The 22704-nt window shown below is 29.9% G+C and overlaps 1 protein-coding gene across 1 annotated transcript in view; it reads left to right on the top strand.

Moving 5' to 3' along the window:
- LOC134721938 (coiled-coil domain-containing protein 191-like) overlaps positions 1-22704 on the top strand; it is a 23465-nt gene extending 761 nt beyond the window's left edge. Inside the window, exons 2-17 of the mRNA XM_063585257.1 lie at positions 674-712; positions 2559-2676; positions 3159-3344; positions 4184-4353; positions 6410-6514; positions 8782-8900; positions 12259-12433; positions 13218-13408; positions 13755-14040; positions 14427-15144; positions 15507-15589; positions 16685-16786; positions 18082-18260; positions 19587-19704; positions 21320-21474; positions 22475-22704. Of these exons, the coding sequence (XP_063441327.1) occupies positions 674-712; positions 2559-2676; positions 3159-3344; positions 4184-4353; positions 6410-6514; positions 8782-8900; positions 12259-12433; positions 13218-13408; positions 13755-14040; positions 14427-15144; positions 15507-15589; positions 16685-16786; positions 18082-18260; positions 19587-19704; positions 21320-21474; positions 22475-22637 (2907 nt within the window). The 3' untranslated portion in view covers positions 22638-22704. The remainder of the gene's footprint in view (positions 1-673; positions 713-2558; positions 2677-3158; positions 3345-4183; positions 4354-6409; positions 6515-8781; positions 8901-12258; positions 12434-13217; positions 13409-13754; positions 14041-14426; positions 15145-15506; positions 15590-16684; positions 16787-18081; positions 18261-19586; positions 19705-21319; positions 21475-22474) is intronic.

The raw sequence follows: 22704 nt of genomic DNA, 5'->3' as shown, positions 1-22704 counted from the left end.
CTTATCGCTATTTGTCCACCATTACTGGATATCACACAGGTTGCTGTAAAATTTTGACGTCATAAAAAATATATCGGACTCCACAATGGAAAAGTGATTGTTCTTTGCGTCAAAAGTTCAAGCAGCTTTGTCAGCCGGGATTAGCAATAAGGTGTATACTATGTGCACAGATATTCTTCCCAGGACCATATAGCACTGGTTTATTTTCTACCATAGTGTTATCTTGCCTTATCTTGGATGGTTTTAAAATAAAATATATATAATCATGATAATAGGGGTTTTTGTGCTATAAATATTTTATTTTGAAAACAAGGGCTAAATGTTAATTGCCTTGGTGTTATTTGAAAATTCTGGGGAGAAGCAGTCTTTTCCATGTTTTCCTAATCCATGTAATTAGAGAAATGACATGCATCTCATGAACATGATGTAAAAAACAAAATACAGACAAAAACATTATGTGAATGTCATGAATGTGACTTCAACGAAAAAAATAATCTTCAAGATAAAGAAATAGTATACATTGTAATAAAAAAAATGATTTCCTATATTTTAATGAGTATATTGACTTAATGAACTTAGAATCCTTAGTATATTTAAATTTATATAAATTAGTGTGAATGATTTATCTCCCATAAACCTTAAAAAATGTTCAGTTGCTTAATTTCTTTTTCAGAAAGTAACCACGAATAATGACATACAGGACTGGATTAAGGTAAGCTGTTTTCATTTTGAACACTACTTCATGAAATGTTTTGTTTTCATACCTCTTGACATCTTTGCTAGCCAAGATTTCAATCCACTTCCCTACTCTACACCCTTGGCAGATTAAAATACAGTCATGCCCATTCCAAATACATTATTCATAACCAATGGTAGCACTTGAACTCTTCAATTTGGAGGTTAAAATACGGTAGCGTCTCGATTCTACACACTTTTTAAAGACTGGAACGAAAACATACGTTGACATGCATTCATTTGTGCAAAAAACATGCATAGGAACTTCTATTATTCGATTAAAAACATTCAAATTGTCACTAAATATACAATGTAGTATATATTTTTAAGGATGTAAAGACTTGTTGCACAATAAGCTTGTGGTAATACACTTTCTACATTCACACATGATCATGTTATAGATGTTTTTGATTAGATGCAGTGAGTTTTGAAAAATCATTACCTTATGTCTCCGAAATTCTATCTCAATCTGCCAAGTGTGGAGAGGAGGGAAGTGGATCATAACCCTTGTCTAGCAAAGATGACCTGTTTACAGACTTCTTTGATTTTTTGGTAAAAATTGCATGATTTGCAATCAAAACCCTATGGTACTAACTAGACATCTTAATTTATCACTTTATTGTACCTTGGAGATACACAAAATATAGTGATCATTACATTGTATACATACTGTCAATGAACATTTCCAGAAATTTACCGATGAAACCTACATGTATGCCTAGATTTTCAAGTTACAAAATGAAATTATACTTGTCAAGAAAATAACACAACTTGTGCAAGGTGCAGGAATCTTAATATTTGTTCCAAAAATATCAATGATGTCAAAAGTTAAGTAAACTTTGAAATTAGAGTTATCTTTCTTTGTCCATAATTGTAGTTGAATCAACTACAACCATTTGCTTTATACAAGTTTCTTTCAATTTCATTTGATTGTAATGAATTTAAGCCGCTTGATATTGACTCAATGTTGAGTTGCATACATACATTGTACATTTCTTGTAATGATAAAAAAGAATCTTCAACTCTTGTTTAACAAATCAAACTTTAAGGGAGTTTTAACTTACACATTTTATATATTTTGGCCTCTATATATTTTAGCAAGGTAATGAGACCATACCAAGGGGCCATTAAAAAAGTATGAGTTGAAAAAAACAATATCACAGCCATAAAAAAATGCTGAAAAGCATGAAAAGACCAAACAATATTCAGCAAAAACTCCTCAGAAAACTAAAGAATTAGCAACTTACAACCCTCCCAAAATTTTGATAAACTCAAGTGGTAATCAGATCCTGCTCAACCACTTATTTCTCATGCCAATGGAATAATAGTTTATGAATCATTTTTGACTTTGCATCAATGTGTTAAGCTTTTAGTTATATTTTATTTCACACAATCTTGAAATAATTACTAACAAAATATCAGTTTTGATTGGTTAGCTAAAATAATTACTTACCAAATATCAGTTTTGATTTGTTAGCTAAAATAATTACTTACCAAATATCAGTTTTGATTGGTTAGCTAAACTATTTTTTTTTTACCAAATATCAGTTTTGATTGGTTAGCTAAAATTATATTGGTTAGAACTGGTATAGTGCAAATTTATTTGGAACACATCCAGGACAGGAGAAGATTTTAAATTACAGTATTGGTATAATATTGAAGACTTGATCAATAATAGTTTTCCATGTTGACATAATTTATTATATTTCAAAGCACTCTGTGCCAATTAAAAGGTTACACTTGTTAAACTGTAATGTTATAAAAGACTAAAATGACCTGTTACTGTACTTATAATTTACATATGATTTGATTGTTTTTTGTAGAAAGTTGAGGATGCATCTAATCAGGCAGCAGATGCTGTCTTTGGGGATAAAAAGAAAAAGGCAACAGCTTTGAGAAATGTTGGTCAACTTAGAGAACATGATGATTCCCATTCTGAGGGTAATTTGTAGTGATAAATTTCTACAATATTGCAGTTTCTGCAAAAAAAATTATGCACTACATTGTGTTTTTTGTTTTTATATGTTGTTTCAGTGTCAGATGTTGTTTTGAAGAAATAAACCATTCCCTATTGAAACAAAGCCACTAAAAAAAGGGACTGTTAATGTGAACTATACTGAAAATTTATTTGAATACAGATTAAAGTACTTGGATCAAATGAATTGCTTTGGTTCAATTACTTTACATTGTGTTATAATAATACAATAACTTCGATAGAACAAATCTTTCAGATTCCACAACACCCAAATCAATCTTTAGTCTTTTAAGGCCACTGTAGTGGATGGAAATCTATGTTACACAATTGGAAAAAAACAACCTTATGCCTATTGATTAGGTAATGAAAGATTAAATAAATAAATTAAGAGAATACACAAAAATTGTCAAGGAATTAACATATTTAATACTTATTTTGAATATTCTAGCTCAGGAACTACTTTCTCAATGGGTGAATGATAAGATCCGATTGGACAATGATATGGATGACTTTGATGATGAACCCTGGAATAAAAGGTCATTAGAAGTAAAAAAGGAATGGGACCACCTAGTAGACTATAATAATGAGGAGTATGGAATGAATTACTATAGAAAACAATACAAGGATGAGGAAGGTAATATATTGTCTTTCTTGTTTAATAGAAAAGAAAGGATATAGGCTGGGGTATCCATTCATGACACAAATCATTGCATGCTCAGCAAAAAAAACACAAACAGTTAATGCACAGTGCTTATATTGTTCTTTATCTCAATTCTGTACTAAGAGGCAAAATTTCAATATTTTCCCATAACAAGTACTTATTCAATTAGGACGTAATTTTCTCCATAATCATCTTGCAGAATAGAAATACAATTTTAATGTTGTTGCAACAGAAGCTGCAGAATCCAGACCTATTGGTGCTACTTCCTGCCCTGACAGAGAATTATTACCATATAGCAGGTTATTTTAGCAGGGTGTAAATTTTCGCTTATTTTCGCACATAGAACACAATCTCCAAATTAAATTCTGCCAATTTAAAAGTGTGCATGCAAATGTATTGATGAAAGTTACGAATCCGCCAAAATTTTACCTGCCAAAATATTTCGTATACTTTATTGGATTAAATATGATAAAATTTACACCCGTGAAAATAACCTGCTATGTATACAGTATTACACATTGTTTTACATTTTGTAATGTGCCTTTTATAGCTTGTTAAGCAGTATTGTTTTGGCCTTTTGGTGACTTACAGTTGATAATATCTGCATCATCTGATGGATAGTTGTCTTATTGGCATTCATACCACATATTATTTTAATAAGTCACACCAACAAGACATACTGAAATGTACTTATATGTATTAATACCTTATATGCTAACTCTAAACATTACAATTTGTTATCAGTTATTAGGTATAGACATATTGTACAGGTAATTTTTCTTGTTGTAAAATTTGTAACTTATAAATTACAGATCCATATGCCTTCTTGGCTGATATGGATGAAGGTAGAGCAGTCGACACAGTGCTTGATCAGATGTTAAAGAAAAAAGTTGTAGCTGACAGAGTTGTCAATGACCTTGGCTTTGATGATAGTAGCAAATACAAAGATCCAAGACTTAAAATGGAGCTAAGACATAAACAGGTATGAAAGTCTCCACTGTTATATGCATGCTTTTAGTTACACAGTGTGCAATTGTCCTAATACATAGAGAATAATACATGGCAAAATCCGTATCATATGTCGTATCATCCCGAGACATCAATATCAGCACGAGGGCCTTTAGGCCCGAGGGATGATATTGGTCGAGGGTGATACGGCATGTGATACGGATTTTGCCATGTATTATACGCTTTATCATATATTTCAACAGAAGAGTATTATAGTATATGAACTGTTTTCTGATCCATAGCACTGGGTTACCTGCAGTTCTGCTTTTGTCTTGTTTCAAAGCTTTAAAATAACTTCTCAATTATTTATACGAAGCACCTAGGTTACCTTACGATCTGTTGTTTTGAAAATATTTTGTTTATTATTGTATATATTTAAGTGTTTTGTATTTTTTATAGTTGCATTGAGTGTGCAAAAAAATATGTTGTAAAAACATGATGTTCGTGACGTCACATACAATATGAAAACTTGATGTACGTGACGTTACATACCAAACAATGACGTCATTCCAAAAAAATAACTATTTTTAGAAAAAAAATTCTTAATAAAAAAACCACCTAAAAAACTGACTTTAGTTAAAAAAAAAAAAAAAAAAAAAAAAAAAAAAGGTATGCAATACGGGTTTTACCATGCGATACGGGATATGCGATACGGGTTTAGCCATGCGATACGGGGTATGCGATACAGGGTAGGTGATACAGACTGGAAAAAAGAACCTTTATTAGATATACAAAATAGCTGTATTTTGTACTAAATATATGATAAAAGAATTTATCAGGTCAATAAAATTCATATCGGGTGTAATCAAACCTGAATGAGGACAATTGCACACTGTGTAACGAAATTATCTTGATATTGTTACATAACCACTTATTATATTCAAATTCAATTATTAGGACATCCGACAATATCAACAAAATATATTTAGATATTTATTCTAAAACTGTGAAAAAATAAAATTATTAGGACTATAAAGCAACTAAAAAATCTTTTCAATATGAAGTCAATGATATGGTATAAGGCAGATTATTCCAATTGACTTTATAAAAAATGGCACTGAAATTTATTAGGTTGATTTCGGCAAATTGCAAGAAATTACTCTAAATGTGGATAAAACTATTCTCTTCTTTCATCCTTACAGCTTTTTTCCTAATGCATATATTTTGAAAGTTTGGTTGGTTTGCTTGATTTTTTTGTATAACAGCATTATGATATGATCTTTCTAACTTCAATGCCAAATTATACTTTTGACTCCAATTTCACAGTCCACTGACCATAGAAAATGATAGTGTGAGTGGGGTATCCATGTACTGTGGACCCATTCTTGCTATGTCTAAAGTTGATGAAACATATATACAATGTGCCTGAATATGTCTAAAGTTTGACTTTTTATGTCTGAAGTTGTCCATATACATATATACAGTGTAAACTGTCTTATCTGACACCTGTGTATTCCAATATTCTGCTTTAACAAACACATTTTCATTGTCTGAAAATATACCTATCTTTGCATAAAAAAAACTGAGTATACTAAAAACCTGCTTTATTCGACAATGATCCCCCAGTGTGTCCAATAACACAGGTTACATCAGGGAAGGATCCAGCCATTTTAAAAAGGGGGGTCCCAACCCAGGATAAAGAGGGGTTCCAACTATATGTCCCCATTCAAATGCATTGATCATCAAGAAAAAGGGGGGTTCCAACCGCCTGGAACCCTCCCCCTGGATCTGCCACTGGGTTACACTATGTCTTAAGATTGATTTAATTTCTACAACTGAATCTTGTGTATATATATTTCCTTGTTTGCAAATTTGAAAATTCAAACATCTGGAGCACTCTGTTAGCTGTAAACTTTTCATTTCTACTAGTTGTTAACTTAAAATGGGCATCGAGAATGACATGAAAGAAATTTTTAAAATTTAATTAGAAAATTATCTATTGAATCAAGCATGCTTCAAATGTTTGTGGTAGCTATAGTTTATAATTTATTTTAAAGTTTCAACTAAACTCGGTTTGTTCTACTTTTCAGGTGAAAGAAAAGAGAGAAAAACATGAAGAACAATTAACAAGAAAACGACGAGATCAACAGGCTAAAAAAGAAGCACAGCTGAAAGCCAAACAAATGATTTTAAAGGTAGAGTGACATTGTTATATTTTGGGCTGATAGCTTAGGTTAGAAATAATTCATGGCTTCCTACAAATTTTATACTCCACTCAAGATGGTACCCAACACCTTGACTAAAAATAATTTGGCTCGTTTAATTTTTATAAAATTTTGACAAAATATTTACTTTGACACTTTGAAAAAAATATAAAAATTTCAAAAAACTTGAACCAATCACTTTCTCAGAAAAAAATGGTTGGTTATATAGCAGTTTGACAAACACTAATTTTGAACATTGAGAAGCTTAATATATCCTTATCAATACAATGTAATTAAAACGATAAGCTGATTTTACAGAGTTATCTCCCTGTAGTGTTAGGTACCACCTTAATCTGTCCATTTATACAATAAATATAGTTATCACACTTTTCTTATGAAGTACTAAACAAAATGACGACTTCATATTTTGTGAGCAAACCACATTCCAAATATTAACTTTACATTAATGGTTCATCTTAAACTGATTTAATCACAAACTATAACATGTACACTATGCAAAATATTCAAAGTCAATAGACCATGATTCAGTGGGAGGAGCCATATAGGTAATCTTTATAAAAATGGGATGTGCCAATGCTAATACAGCTGCAAAACATATATCATTGACCTATCACTAGTTGTTCCCTGTAAAGTGACCTAATCACAAACTAAAACATGTAAAATAAGCAAACTTTTCAAAATCTGAAGACCATAACTGAGGGGGCAGTGCAAAATAATCTCCATGGAAACAAATGTGCCAATGCAAATACAATTGTATACTGAATATCATGAACTTATCACTAGTGGTTCACCATTAACTGACCTAATTAAATTTTTGACACCTGCATTGGAAATAGTATGACTAAGTCTTGCTTGTTTAATTTTATTGGTATATAGAGTAACTGTAAGATGTACACATCTGTCTGGTAGTGTTTATCTGACCTTGACCTCATTGTCATGGACCTTTGATAATGTAAAGTTTATGCAATACTTGTATTAAATCTTTTTACCTTGCAACATTTTAAATCAATCACGGTCAGAAAGCAGGTGAGAAATTTCAACATTTACACTCTTGTTGTCATCAAAAACAATTCATAAGTGTAAAAATAAGTCATAATCACCAAAAAAAAATAAAAAAAATGAAAGTTGTATTTGACATGTACCGGTATATGTAACTTGTAAGGTGGATTAGTGTGAAAATCTTGTATATGATATAGGTATTACAAAATATTAGGACTTTGAAAGTAAAGAGACCCAACAATAAAAACTGACTGACTGATTGCTCTGCAGCACAGGAGAATTTAATCAGACATAAAAGTGCAAGAGTACACTTTTGGATGGAACAAGCCAAAAATTATATCAACAAATGTTTTTATAATGTAAATAATCACAGTAACTTAGTCAAGACAGACAGAAAATACCCAAACTTTGAACAGCAAAAGGAATCTTTAAATAAGTCAATATTAATGAAGTCTTCAGATATTTTTACAAGAGTTGTTGCCAAAAAAATCAAAGATTTTAAGCAGGTTTCTTTTTATTGTCTTGCCGTGGCCAAAAGTTTCAGATGGTGAAGCATTTGTGTTACTTTTAGTTGGCAGACTGAGGCATTTCTGCTTCAGTATGATAGGAATTGCTTGTGATAGATCAATAAATCATTAGGATATTTTCTATAATGGTGCATTACTATCAGTAGATATCATTGTGATGACTATTTCAAAAAGAAGCTAGCAAAACAAAAAGAGAAATAATAACTGCAGTATTGGTTCATATTTAGAAATAAAGATAAACGTTTTGGTCTTTCTAAATCTTATCCAAAATATCAACCTTTGTAAAAAAAAAAATATATATATTTTCATATTTTTATAGAAATAGAATATAGAAATTTATCAGCAATTGAATGGTTCAGAAAAAAATTATAGCACATGCATTTTATCTGACCCCTGGTAGGTGACCTGAAATGTAATTGGCAGGACATCACAAAAGTTTGTCATGTCCGACCAAACTCTTCTTATGTCAAAAATAAGATTTAAAAATTGTATTTCAGACGGATATTTTTATTTTGTTTTATAATCTGAGTTTCTCATCCCAAGGTCTTTTATGGGTATTGACCTATGTGTACCAAATCATAATGTTTTTATTTTGTTTCATAATCTTGAGTTCCGTATCCCAAGGTTGTTTAGGGCTATTGACCCTTGTGTGCCTAATCTCTTTGTTGACTCCAAGTACTAATTCTTTTTTCCTTTCCTCCACACTTGTAGGAAGATCAAGATAAGATGACTAAGCAGAAAAAAGAGGAAATGCTAATTAGGAAAGAAATGGCGAGGATTAGGAAACAAATGCAGGAAGAAAGAAGAAATGTAGATGATTTAAGAAAGAGGTAATTTAATAACCTTAATACTCTTATCTTCAAGTGCATGTAAACAGATTTTTTTTGTATCCGATAGGAAGGAAGAAGGACTTTTTATTTCAAGGTGAAGGTCATGTCTGTAATAAGAACAACAATTGTATTCTTTGAGTATCTGTGTTTTATCTCCTCAAGATTTTATCAGCTAAAGCCCTTAAAGGCCTTTAAAAAAGGGAAGCGTTTTATTTGTTTTATTTTATCTGTTTGTAAGATCATGCATTATCTGTGCATTGAATTTTCTCTAATTTTAAATGTAAGCATTCAGCTTGAAGACCATATATTTTAAACTTTATTACTATGTGAGAGAAAAAAAATCCATTGATGTGGTTGGAGCTGAAATCTCTCATGAACTTATTTCTTTTCAACACTAACTAATAAAATTGAGAAAGAAATATATATACTTTACAATAATAAATGTTAAGCAATAGTAAGCTAATAACTTGACTGTACAGAAAAACAGTTTTGGTAAAGATAAAAAAAAAAAAATGGCAACACATGTCACAATAGAAAATAAACAAATCAAAAATTTCATTCTAGAAATACCCATGGATTAGACTCCCAAGTAAAACAATTTTATTGAATTAAACAATAAATATTATTGTTATTGTAAGTATGTAAATAAACTATAAAAAGAAATTAAAATAAAATAAAATGTTTTTGTTGTGAAAATGTGTGTTAAAATTATTCTGCCAAAATGTGTTTGTCCTCTTGCATCGTGGAAAGAATAATACAATAAGTTGTCAGGCTGTGTATAGACTGTATAGGTTGTGTGGTCTGAATGTTCTGTTAACTTTCTTCCCCAAAATAGACGACATTTTATCAGCAATTCCGTACCGTTTCAACTGGCTCCCCTTGGCCAGAGGTACTGCTTCCAATCACGTCAGGAATGCTGTAAAATGTTTCAGCCGCCGAGAGTAAAGGACAAAGTATGAATATCACTTGTCTATGTTGAATTTTAACTATCTAGAATGGCCAGTAATCTGTAAAAGTGGTTGTATCTTGAGGGTTGTATGTTTGATTAACATATTTTCGGGAGCATCAGATTGAATTTGAAGAATAATCGGGTGCATTTGATTTCAAATGAATTCTGTTAGATAGAAATAATTTCCTATCATTATAACATTGTGACATTAAATTTTGACAACCTGATTTTGTACTTCAACATGATTTTATGTATTGTTTTTATCCTGATGAGGGTGAACCGAAACATGTCGAACTTTATGGACTCTACCGTACTACAGACTCACCAGCAGGCCTGGGGTAATGGTAATTTGTAATTGTAATGCATTGTAATATTACATTTTTTGGATGTAATGCAAAGTAATTTGTAATGCACATTTTCTGCATTACAATTACATGTAATGTAATGATTACTTTGGTTAAAAAAAAAAAATGTAATGCCTCCATTACAGTACATTACTTTTCATTACAAATTGGTAAAATAGATAAAATTGAAGAATATTGTATAATAAAAATAAAATATTAACAAAAACAAAAGAAAGTATGGAATAAAATTTTTGTCACAGTTAATTACTGTATTAAATAAATTACATCAATCTTTAAAACACACATTAAGGTACAAAATATAAAATGGTAAAAAATATCAAGTCTTTGATCTTGGTTTCTGATATTTGTAATATGATATGGGAATATTTTGGTGTTTGGTGGTCTATGAAAAATCTTATAAAAAAATTATCAAACAAAACTATATATATCAATGAAAAAAATATGAAGATGAAAATTTCATAATTCTATACACACCTTACATGTATTTCAATGAAATATTGAATATATATCAAACAACATTTTTAAATCAAACTGTGGTTTGGGTTCTGTCTGTGTTGTTATTTCACCTAATTTATCATCACAATGTTTTTATTGCAATCAAATCTTCTCAACTTATGTTTGTCCTCACAGAACCCTTAGGCATTTCACAAGATAATCCTTTAATGACACATTTATTATATCCCTTTGAAATCCTTAATGATGTCTTAATGATTAAGTGATTAATGTAAGAAACAAAATTATATGATAATTTATTTATTTTTTACCACCACCTAAGAAACTTGAAAGTGACCTTTTCAGTTGCATGCCTCCTACTACTCCATCAAAGAGTGTAGACACAGGTCTTGTGCAGTACATGATGTTGACATCTACTTGTCTGAGCCATGTGAAGAAATTTCAATCAATGCACTGGAATAATGGAAGTCAAATTCAGTGTGCCTTTCTTCTTTGGCTTATACAGCTATCAAGTATTTAGCCATTTCCCACACATAAGCTCCTGTAGAAAGGCTTTTAAGTATTGCCAGAAAGGTGTACAGAACTGATCGCTGTTCTCTTAATGGCATCACATTTAAACCACTTATTATGATAAAGTGCAATGGACATATTAATTAACCAGTATTTGAAGTCTATGTACCTAACACTGTATACATATTTACATCATGTACATATACCTCTGTTTTGAAATGCTTTTTGTTTTTATATTGAAAAAGTAATGTGTAATGTAATACATTACACAGGCAAAGTAATTGTAATGTAATGCATTACATGTGAGAAAAAATGTAATTGTAATTGTAATTGTAATGGAAGAATCACAAAGTAATTGTAATGTAATGCATTACATTGCAATGTAATGGCCCCAGGCCTGCTCACCAGGCGTTGGTTCACTTTCATTTGTAATTGAATAAATATTAGAATATCATTAACAAAAGAGAACGGTGTACATAATATGTCTATATAGATAAAAAGATGTGATATGATGAACTCTCATGAGACAACTCTCAATTTATAAAAAGAAAACAATCATAAGTCGGAAATACAGCAGACATTCAGACCCTTGGCTCACACCCAACAACAATCTATATATATATAGATAGTGTAAAACAAGTAAAACAGGAAAACCAACAGTCTTATCTATATAAAAAATGACAAACTAGAAACATGTATGAACCACATAAAAAAATGACACCAACAATCAACAAACCATGCCTTTTGTTTTTTTATCACCACATTAAACAGAAAATTTTGACAATTGTATATGCACTAGTCATTGTTGAACAATGGAAAAAAGAGTGAAATAAACTTATAATGATTTCAGAAAATGCTACATATCTAATGTATTCAAAATTTGAAAGTCTAATTTTTAATTGGCAAAACCTTACCAATAATTTGTACATTATAAATTATTTTTTTGAATATACAATACTTGTGGTACACACTGCTATTGAACAATATTACAGATACCTACCTAACAATTCATTCGTATGGCTTCAATGTTTTGAAGATATATAAAATACTTAGTTTTAAATAACATTTCATGATTTACTAGGGAAGATAAGAAACAAGAAGAGCTGAGTTCGTATGCTGTTAAGTTGGTTGACCAAGAAGAGGAAGACAGAAGAAGAAAGTATGTAGAACAGGAGAAGAAAACTGAAGTCAAACAGAGAATTCTGCTTGAGCGATTGAATGAGCTGAAGAAAAGACAAGAAGCAAATGATCTAAGGGTATGGTACAATGTTCATGGCATAATGAATTAAAAGTAAAAAAAAGTTTAAAAAAATATTACTTAGTATTTGATCTCAATAAAGTTACATTTTTTCTTAGTATTTTTTACCATCAAGGACATTAACCTTTTTTTCAACTTGATTACAAAATCTGAACCATGATAGAACATGTGATTGATAAAAGTCAAGGTGATATGAGTAAAATTTATAAAGGACATGATTTTTTCTCAATTTGGCAACATATACTAGTTATAGCTGAATATATTTCAACCAAAGGTTGAGTTTTCATACATAATATTTCACATAGCAATTAAAATTGTCTTTTTAGATAATCCTCATGAAAGGAGTTGTTATGTTAGATATTTGAAACTATAATCTTTATTCATTATCATTGTTTACTGACAGTAAAATATTATAATAATGTAAGTTTACCTTGCAAAGTTGCATTGAAAGAGTGATATTGAAGCAGTATTAATCATAGTTATTTGTTAGTTTTAATCTCCCTTGATTATATATTTTCAATTTAGATAACAATTGAAGAAATACTCATACAATATGACAAAAACAATTGTGATATGAATTTTCTTTGTAAATTTACATTTCTTACAAATTATTTCATAATACATGTAATATATACCAGCAAGAAGCATTTTTTTTTCAATTTTATTTAAATTAAGTTAAACTGTTTTGTATAAAACATGTATTATAATTAATTAATATATTTTCATCCCTGCATTCTAATTCATGCATTATTATATTTGTAATAAACTTTATGTGATTGTAGACTCTACAAAGGCATTTCTCTGCCTGGTATAACCTAGTTTTAGAGAAGAGACTACTCATGGGTAAGGCCAGAGCTATGGGTGACTGGAAGTTGTTATTCAGAGCATGGAATGCATGGAAATCATTTGTCAGGTCCAAGAAAATCGACATAGAGACAAAACAATATGAGGTGGATGTCGTCAAAACTCAGAGGTAAATTGATGGAAATGATAAACTATGGGATAGATGTAAGTTAATAAGACAAACAGGTCTTTGAAATACCTAATTTAATAAAGCAATCTTATTGAAATATAAATGCTGTGTTTTTGCTTTTCACTACATTCTACTCTCTGTTCTGGTTATTATTACAACAGCCAATGAAATTCCAGTACTTAACTTTTTATAGTAATATATCATAATAAAATAAAAAGAAATGTTCAGCAAGATATAAAAAGGTTAATAATTTTTTCAATATTTTTTTCAATGACCCGATGAATACCCACACCCTCTTTTATTTCATGATTAGCACACAGAGCTAAAGTCAATGTCAATTTTTCAGGAAAATACAGCTTGCAGACAGTCACAGTAAACAAACTTTACTTAGGAAATATTTTGCTGCTTGGCAGCTGTGGGTCAAACAGGAAGTTGAACGAAAAGAATTAGAGCATGCTCAAAGTAATACCAAAAGTAAGATGGCTGCTTTATTAGAAGCTGCAGCAACTGGTAAATTATGGACTGGAAATGAGACGGATAGAACCAGTTCAACAGTAGAAACCACGAGGTCCAATAGGATCCAGTCAGCAAGGTCTGGCAGGAAACCAGTTACTCCATCAGCATCAGATATTGTAAGCTACTTATACAACTTACAATGTGTTTTGCATAGAACTTTTATTTTTTTTATTCTCAGACTTTAATAAAAAATGAGGCTTATAATGTCAAACTTAGGGATCTTATCTGGTGATAATGGCCTACCGTAATCTATTTGTATGCAAGACAAAGAGATGGTAATCTGGCGACACCTGTGTAAACTATCAGTTAAAACTACAGTTAATATTTCATAAGAAAGAAGACCTAGATACTTCATATCAAGTATACAGATGACTTATGTTCTAAAGTTTACATCTTTCATATGTCTTTTGTTCTTGACCTAATTTTCATGGTTCAGTGACTCTTTAAAAAACTAAAGTTAATTTATAACACAATTCTCTTACTTATGATGGATTTATTGCAGGACTCCTTTTTTGATCAACCTGCAAAACGTCCACATTCTTCAAAAAGTGACACGTCCACCAACATATCAGAAACAGCCAAACAGAAAAGAGATAACAGAAACCCTACTCAACCATGGCAGATAACAAGAAAACATTTAAATCTAACCAATGAGGAGATAGCTAACATGGGAGATTCAGAAGATCATACAGAACAGTCTGATCTGAAAGTCAGAAAGAGGTTTGGAACACAGCCATGGATGAACACTAAATATATTACAAACAATTTTGAAAACCGACATCAAGCTCAACAAAAAATTTTGCAAGAGCAGCAAAAACAATTGAAAGAACAACAGAGAATAATAGAGGAATTGCAATTTGGTCAGAATCAAAATAAACTGCACGAACAACTAGAAAAACAGCAAGCAATACTTGAACATTTAGCTAAAAATATAACACCAAGAACAGGGGAATCTGTTCCTAAAGGACAGACATCTGCATCTGAGGTTACTAAGCAACAGTCTTCTCCCAATTCAAAACCAAGTAGTAAACAATCAAATATTAGTAAACAGAACAATAGTGCTATTGTTAATAGTTTAAAGAATGAACAGGAAAATATGAAGCAAAATCCTAAAACATCAAATGTTGCTATGGATACATCAAGAACAACTAGTACAGCTGTGACTGCCAGGACAGATAGTACAACCAAATCCAATACCAAGTACCTACAAACATTAAAAAGTAAGTTGAAAACTATCCAAATTTCATCAAAATCCAATACAAAATATACAGGTATCTTGTCAATGTGAGACAAATTGTAAAAACTCTTATATATTTTAAATGCTTTTTTTGTCTGATAATATAGATGAGTACAAATTTGAAATTGAACAGTATCAATATTTATTGTACATACACATTTTTTCAAATTGATAAGTGTATCTTTGACTAGGCTTGTCTAACTTTACCCAGTATTGCAAAGTGATTAAATATACAAAAGTATTCCAAGAGGAGGTAAAGAGCTACCTTGAGGTTTTATGATTTATGCTAGCAATGAATATTTTAATAAAATGAAATACTCATCAACCATTTATGATGTTTTATAGATATGGATGAGCGTGCTGCTGAAAGAAACAGGTTAAAAGCTGAGAGGGATGAAAAAAGAAGACAGGCAGAAGATGAAAAATTAGTAAGGAAGTTGTCAATAAAATCAATTATAATAATCTTGCCTTTTAGTTTGGTCAATGGGATTAAGTATTAACTGCTGGTATTGCTGGGTATATCCTACTGTACACTGGAAAAAAAATCTATTTGAAACTAGAAATTTCATTTTTATGCCCCACTTACAATAGTAGAGGGGCATTATGTTTTCTTGTCTGTGCCTCCGTTCGCCCATCTGTCTGTGCGTCTGTTTGTCCTGCTCAGGTTCAAGTTTTTAGTCATGGTAGTTTTTGATGAAGTTGAAGTTTAATAAACTTGAAACTTAATACACATGTTCCCCATGATATGATCTTTCTAATTTTAATGCCAAATTATAGTTTTCACCCCAATTTCATGTTCCACTGAACATAGAAAATGATAGTGCAAATTTCATGTTAAAGTTTTTGGTCAAGGTAGTTTTTGATGAAGTTGAAGTCCAATCAACTTGAAACTTAGTATACATGTTCCCTATGATATGATCTTTCTAAATTGAATTCCAAATTAAGGTATTGACCCCAATTTCACAGTCCACTGAACATTGAAAGTTATATTGTGAGTGGGGCATCCATGTACTATGGACACATTCTTGTTTCCCTGAATTTTTATTTTTGTGATAGGCAACACATATACAAAGATTAAATAAATTTGAACTGCCATCTTACTGCATGATTAGGTTTTCCATATATAATTGCTATAACTATAATCATTTGAACAAAATCATTGAGACTGCTAAACATATCAAGATATTTCAGTAGTCCTCACAAATTTCTTTAAAAAAATTGAAAAGAAATCATATTCATGATAAAGTGACAACAAAAGCCTACATTTAAAAATTCACTATTCAAAGTTTTTTAACCATGTTTTTTTAATTATAGTTAATTTTATCCTGACCATTTTTGATGATTTTAAACCAATAGAAATGTAAGAACTTTATTTCATGTTTAATTTTTTGTGGAATTTCAACTTTTTAGACTGAATATTCAAAATCATCCTAAACATTATTGTCACATACATCTTTAGCTTCAATCGAAAACATTTGCTTGTGTTACATCAGATAAAAATTTTAAATGAACTCTTTTATCAGAAACAATTAGAGGCAGAGGAAGAATCAAGGAGAAAAGAATTAGAGGAAGACAAACGTGCCAGAGCTGAGGCTTATAGAGAAAAGAAAAGATTAGATAAACAGGTAAGAAGAAATAAGGTTTTTATTGATGGTGGAGAACCTAGTACCATTTTATGATTTTACCCATTTTATGCAGTTCAATGAAAGTTCATGACTAGATATGAGCTGTATCAGATAAAAAAATACCTTGTGCAAATAAATATTAATACATCTGTTACTTTAAATACTTTGAGTTGATGAAATCTCTAAAGCAAAGTCAATGACTTTCAAAATTTAGTTGATATAAGAAACCTAAAAAACAAACCAAAATATATCTTTTTATGTAGTACCCAACACTTTCACTAGAATTAATTTGGCTCGTTTAATTTTAATAAAATTTTGACAATTTCACTTTGACCCTTTGACAAAAATATAAAAATTTCAAAAATTATGAACCAACCATTTTGTCAGAAAAAATACACTGCTTATATAGCGGTTTGGCAGACACATATTTTGATCATTGAGATATTTGATATTCCCTTAACAACACAACATAATTAAAACGTTTAGCTGATTTTACAGAGTTATCTCCCTATAGTGTTAGGTACCACCTTAATTCATACTTGAATATTCCAAAAGGTCTTCTACATTTACATGTAAACATGCTCTTACCGACACAGCTTATATAATGGTTCAAAATAATAAGCACATCGTCCCTGGACTTCCAAAATGTTGTAAATTATACAAATTTTTCAAGAAAAAAATATCTCACAAACAGGCTTTGAAAATTTTGACAAAATGCTCGTTTCCAAAATGTTGTATATGAACTTGAACATTTTTGCAAATAGCAGTGAAATAAAAACTTTGACATATCTGGATTAACCGAGAACTTAAATTATTTTCTCAGAAATAAAGAAATGTACAATTATTTCATTCCTAAAGTCACTATACAACGATTTTCAAGTTTTCATACAACATTTTGGAAGCAAACTTTACAAACAAGAAACAAATGACATTGGCAATTTTGTTATATGTCTTATTTCAAACGTTTTGATTTTCTAACTGTATGCTATTTTGTAATACCAAAGATTTCCTCCGGCCCAGACCATTGGTGTCAAAAAGTATTTATAGCCAAAAAAAGTCGTATATGACATTTTAGAAACCCAGAGACGACATGCAGAATGGTTTTGTTTTTTTCCTCTTTTAGGATAAGTTGTTGAGTGTTGTAGGAGACGGTTTATTATTTAATTAGGAATGAAGCACTTTCAAAAGGTAGAACTGTCAAAATATGACTACAACATTTGCATACTTTTTTTTATACAGAAAAACTTTGATGAACAATTTTAAATATAAACATACTTTTATTATGATATTTGTAGAAAGAAATGGAAAGACAACAACGAGATGAAAAAGTCAAACAACTAAATGAAAAAGCAGATGATCATTATATTCGGTCTATAATGAAATATCGTGGACTGGTACCATTTAAAAAATTAGCTGACATGGCAAAGAAAAATGAATTTGTTGCTATAGCTCACCATAAGTCACTAATTAAAAGGTCTGTAGATTAGGTTTTAAGTTTTATATATCAATTTTTAAGATCTTAAATATATAATGACTCATGTCAATTGTGTAATTAACATAAGATATTTAATATTTAATCAACAAACATTTCTATTTTGATGATATGATTGTCAAGAGTTACATCCCTTTGTCTATATGATCTATTAGTACTCTACTTTTCAGTAGTTGTAGGACCTTTAACCTATTTTATATTTTCAATTTCATTATGGGTTTTAAATAAAACTCCTATTAGATGTATGCCCATTATCTTATATACTGTGGATTCATTTATTGTCATGAGAACCAATTTTTCTTAGATTTAGGAAAACATGCATTGTCGTGGAAATTTGATTTCATGGTTTTACAAAAGCATTTATAAAACCTCATATAGATTTTTTAATATATTCATCATTTAATTTCATGGTTCTCAGTGGTTGTCGTTTGTTTATTTGTTTCATATTTGTTTTTCATTATTTTTTTATATAAATAAGGCCATTAGTTTTCTAGTTTGAATTGTTTTACATTGTTCAATAGCTGACTATGCAGTATGGGCTTTGCTCATTGTTGAAAGCTGTACGGTGACCTATAGTGATTAATGTCTGTGTCATTTTGGTCTCTTGTGGATAGTTGTCTCATTGGCAATCATACCACATCTTCTTTTTTATATATTCATCTGTACCCCAAACATCCAAGTACATTGGTATTCAAGGAATAATAATTAGTCCACAGTAGTGTACTAGTGTAGTATCATGTCATTTTTGTAAGTGTTCATCCTTGTAACACTTTTATATTTTAATGACCAGATTCTTAGTTGACCCTTAGTTCTGTTATTACCAAGTGACATTAGTTTTCTCCCCATGTATGAATATTGTATACCATTTGCAAAACTTTTATAGAATTAGAATTAAAGAATATTGTAAACTTGTCAAACTTATTCCTTCAAAATTAAATGACTGTATCCTGCTATCCTGCAAAAATAGCTAGTAGGAATTTAAATAATATTGCCGGTATTTAAAAAAATATTTCACATAAAAGCTATGAGAAATGTTCTAGACAATGTGTAACCACAAATGTTTCAACTTGAAGCAGTGATATAGATTAACAGTGCTTTACTAAAAGTGGCCAAATAATTTTTAAGGGTTTCTGTGAAAATATCTGGGGAGTAGAGGCAAGAAACACAACTGTATATTTTTTTTTACTAATCTGACTCTTTTGTACTAAATATTTATGAAATACTTAAATTTGTTTAATGATTTTATAGAATATTTGATTCTGGATTTCATTTATTACATATTAACATTATATTATCATACATTTACAGACATGTGTTTAGTGCTTGGTTTGATTATGTACAATATATCAAGGCTCAGAAAGAAAAGCTGGCAGACAACATGTATAAATACTTAATTGTCAAACGCTCATTTAACAACTGGAGAAATGTGAGTTTTTTTCTTAAAACATTTGATCCCTTTCTTTTTCAGTTACTATTTAAAAAAATAAAATTGAGAATGGAAATGAGGAATGTGTCAATTTTTAAAAGTATATAAATATAGATTCTATACAAATACCTGAAATTTATTTGCTTACATAGTTGAATTTTCTAAATTTTCATATTTTTTTTGCCCTTTCTGTAGCGGAGGAGGCATTAAGTTTATGTTTGGTTTACCTTCTCTTACAAAGGGTTTTCCGTATCCAAAGGTTATGATACACAAGGCTAATTATTTCAAAACACAGACCAAGTTAGAAATTAGGTGTCCTCACATTTACTATTCATGAGTTATGTCCCTTTATAAACTTAAAAATAGTTAATTTGTTCGTTTCCTTTCTTTTACTTTAGTTTGCCTAAACTGAAAGTTTTAAGATTTCCAGACAATGCTTTTGACCAGGAAACACAGATTGAAAGTGGGCCACTTCACTTCTGCAGTTCAGGCCATTTTTTGGTGTTTGCATTATTTTACATTTTTCATTTTATGGCCTTATGGGTTTTGCTCATTGTTAAAGGCCATATTATAAATTCAAGTTTTAAACTTCTATGTCATGTTTTCCTTGGTGTAGATTTATCAATGGCAATCGTACCAAATCTTCTTCTCTTTAAGTTAAGCTTATTCTGAAGTTTTGTTGTATTTTCGCTCTTGAAAACCACTTTGAATGATGCACACTGTAAAAACCAAGTTAGTGACATAATTAATATTTTACATCATTAAAACGGAAATGTATATTTTTTTACATCATTAAAAAGGAAATTTATATACCATCAACATATCCTTTTTTAATAGATCACTATGGATTTGATCATTTTAAGAAAAAATGAAGAAAGTTTTTCTTTTCCTTGATTTGTGCTTTCTATACAAAGGTTTACCAATTTTGAAAGAATTAAATCAATTAAATTAAAATCAAAGAAAGTTAGAGATAAATGCATTTTCTTTTCAATTTGCAGTCATAGTTCAAAGATATGAAGTTGTTTAGCAAACCTTAATCTGTGAAATAAACCCCTTTACTGTACCTTCAATTTAAATGAAAAACATGGAAGTAAACATGTATAGCAAGAAACATACTGGTCAAAATTGCATACAAGGTCAAATATTTTTTGCTTCAGTTTATTGTTTTATACAAATTAAATGCTTTTATAACCATATGTTTAAAAATAGTGATTCTTAAAAAAAAACCTGTTGCTTGCTTAATTGATCAATATCGAAATTTTTTTTTCATATTCTTTGTATTCTAACACAATTGAAATAATTGTTATGCTTTCTTGTTTTAATTCATTCATCACAATTTCGCTGTTTCAAAATCAAATGCATTCTGGGTATTTTTTTCAACATGTACACCAAAACAATTTTATTGGTTTAAAACGTTCTGAACAATTAAAATTCAATCTATGATGTAACATTATTTTCATTTTGGTGCACAAACATTGAGATTACCCATAATACTTAAGATTCTGAAAATAAAATGGTTTCAAAGCAGTTGACTAGTAAGATACATTCTGATTTGTATTTTAATACATTAATATTGTGAAGTTCAATGTTAAATGTTGTTCATTTTATTCCACAGTTTAAACATCATACAATAATACTGGAAGGAAGAGCTAGACGATATCATGAGAGAAATTTGAAAAATAAGATATTTTCTGTTTGGAGTGACTGGGCATGCCAAGAAGTTCTAGATTCTATAAATAAAGATCAGAAAGCAAGGGAATATTATATTTGGTAAGACATTATTCAAGTGATATATAGCTCTCATTAAATGAAAATTAGAGAGAAAATGCCTTTAATATTTTTGAAATACAATTAAGTCTTTGAATGCTAGAACCCAAATATTTTGAAATAAATAGTATGGTATCATGAAAATAAATTGAAGCCGAACATGTTTTTAAATGTACATTAAGAACAAAGTACAATATGATTGAAAAATAAAGTACTTGAATTTGTAGCTTTATCTATTCAGAACACAATTGAAGCATTGTTATATGTTTGTTTAAGTGAGGTCATCACCTTTAACTACCGATGTTTATATTACATTGTTAATGACCTTGTTAGAGGGCAATACTACTTTTAAACTGGAGAGTGAGGGTAAAAGATTAAATTTATTGGCAAAAAAGTAGCTATTATCTTTAGGACATAGTCTATGCTTATTATATTGAATCTTTTGTTTTAAGAAAGAAACAGCCTCTTGATATTAAAGGTGATCATATGCAAGCAGACGGTCAATAGAACACATGGGATGTAAGATCAACTGTTGCCATGTGACTAAATTTGAATTTGAAACAGGAGTCATTTGCGCCAAATTACATGCTTATTTATTTTGCAAAAACCTTTTGTTTACTTGGTACATATATCAGTCTTAAACAAACAAAAACAAATGAAAAGACAATTAAAAAAGTTTCAACCTTTTTTCTATGTTAGTTTACAAAATAAAGATTATTGATTGTTACTAAATGTAAAAGTACAATTGGGTAGTATCATTCAGACTACTAGAGAAATGTAGGAAATGAGACAGATATTTCATTTTGTAATAGGATGCAAATGATTGTTTTTGGTGAAATTCAATTAAAGTATTTCCGGATATACATATTCATTTAAGACAAATAAATCCACTTTCATATTTCCTTACAATTTGTTTACTGTGTGAGTGTTGTTTACCTCATATTTCTATTGTTAATAGTAAAGATATTTTCTGAAGTAAACTTAATTTCTTGTATTCCTTCAGGAAATTGAAGCAGAAGTCTTTTGATGCAATAAGGACATTCCCAGAAGAAGAGAAAAAAGAAATTGAACGAGTGAAAAGAATATCTGAAATGAGACAAAAGGTGGCAGCACTGTTACCAGATTTTTCTGCTGCTTCTCTAAAGGAATCAAATAATCTTTTATAATGGAGTAATGATTCATTTTAGAAATTATTTATTTTATTTAATATGTGCTTGATAAAAATTGTCTTTT

Source organism: Mytilus trossulus, chromosome 6, assembly GCF_036588685.1.
Source record: "Mytilus trossulus isolate FHL-02 chromosome 6, PNRI_Mtr1.1.1.hap1, whole genome shotgun sequence".
NCBI lineage: Eukaryota > Metazoa > Mollusca > Bivalvia > Mytilida > Mytilidae > Mytilus > Mytilus trossulus.
This window is presented reverse-complemented; position numbering and strand designations above follow the sequence as displayed.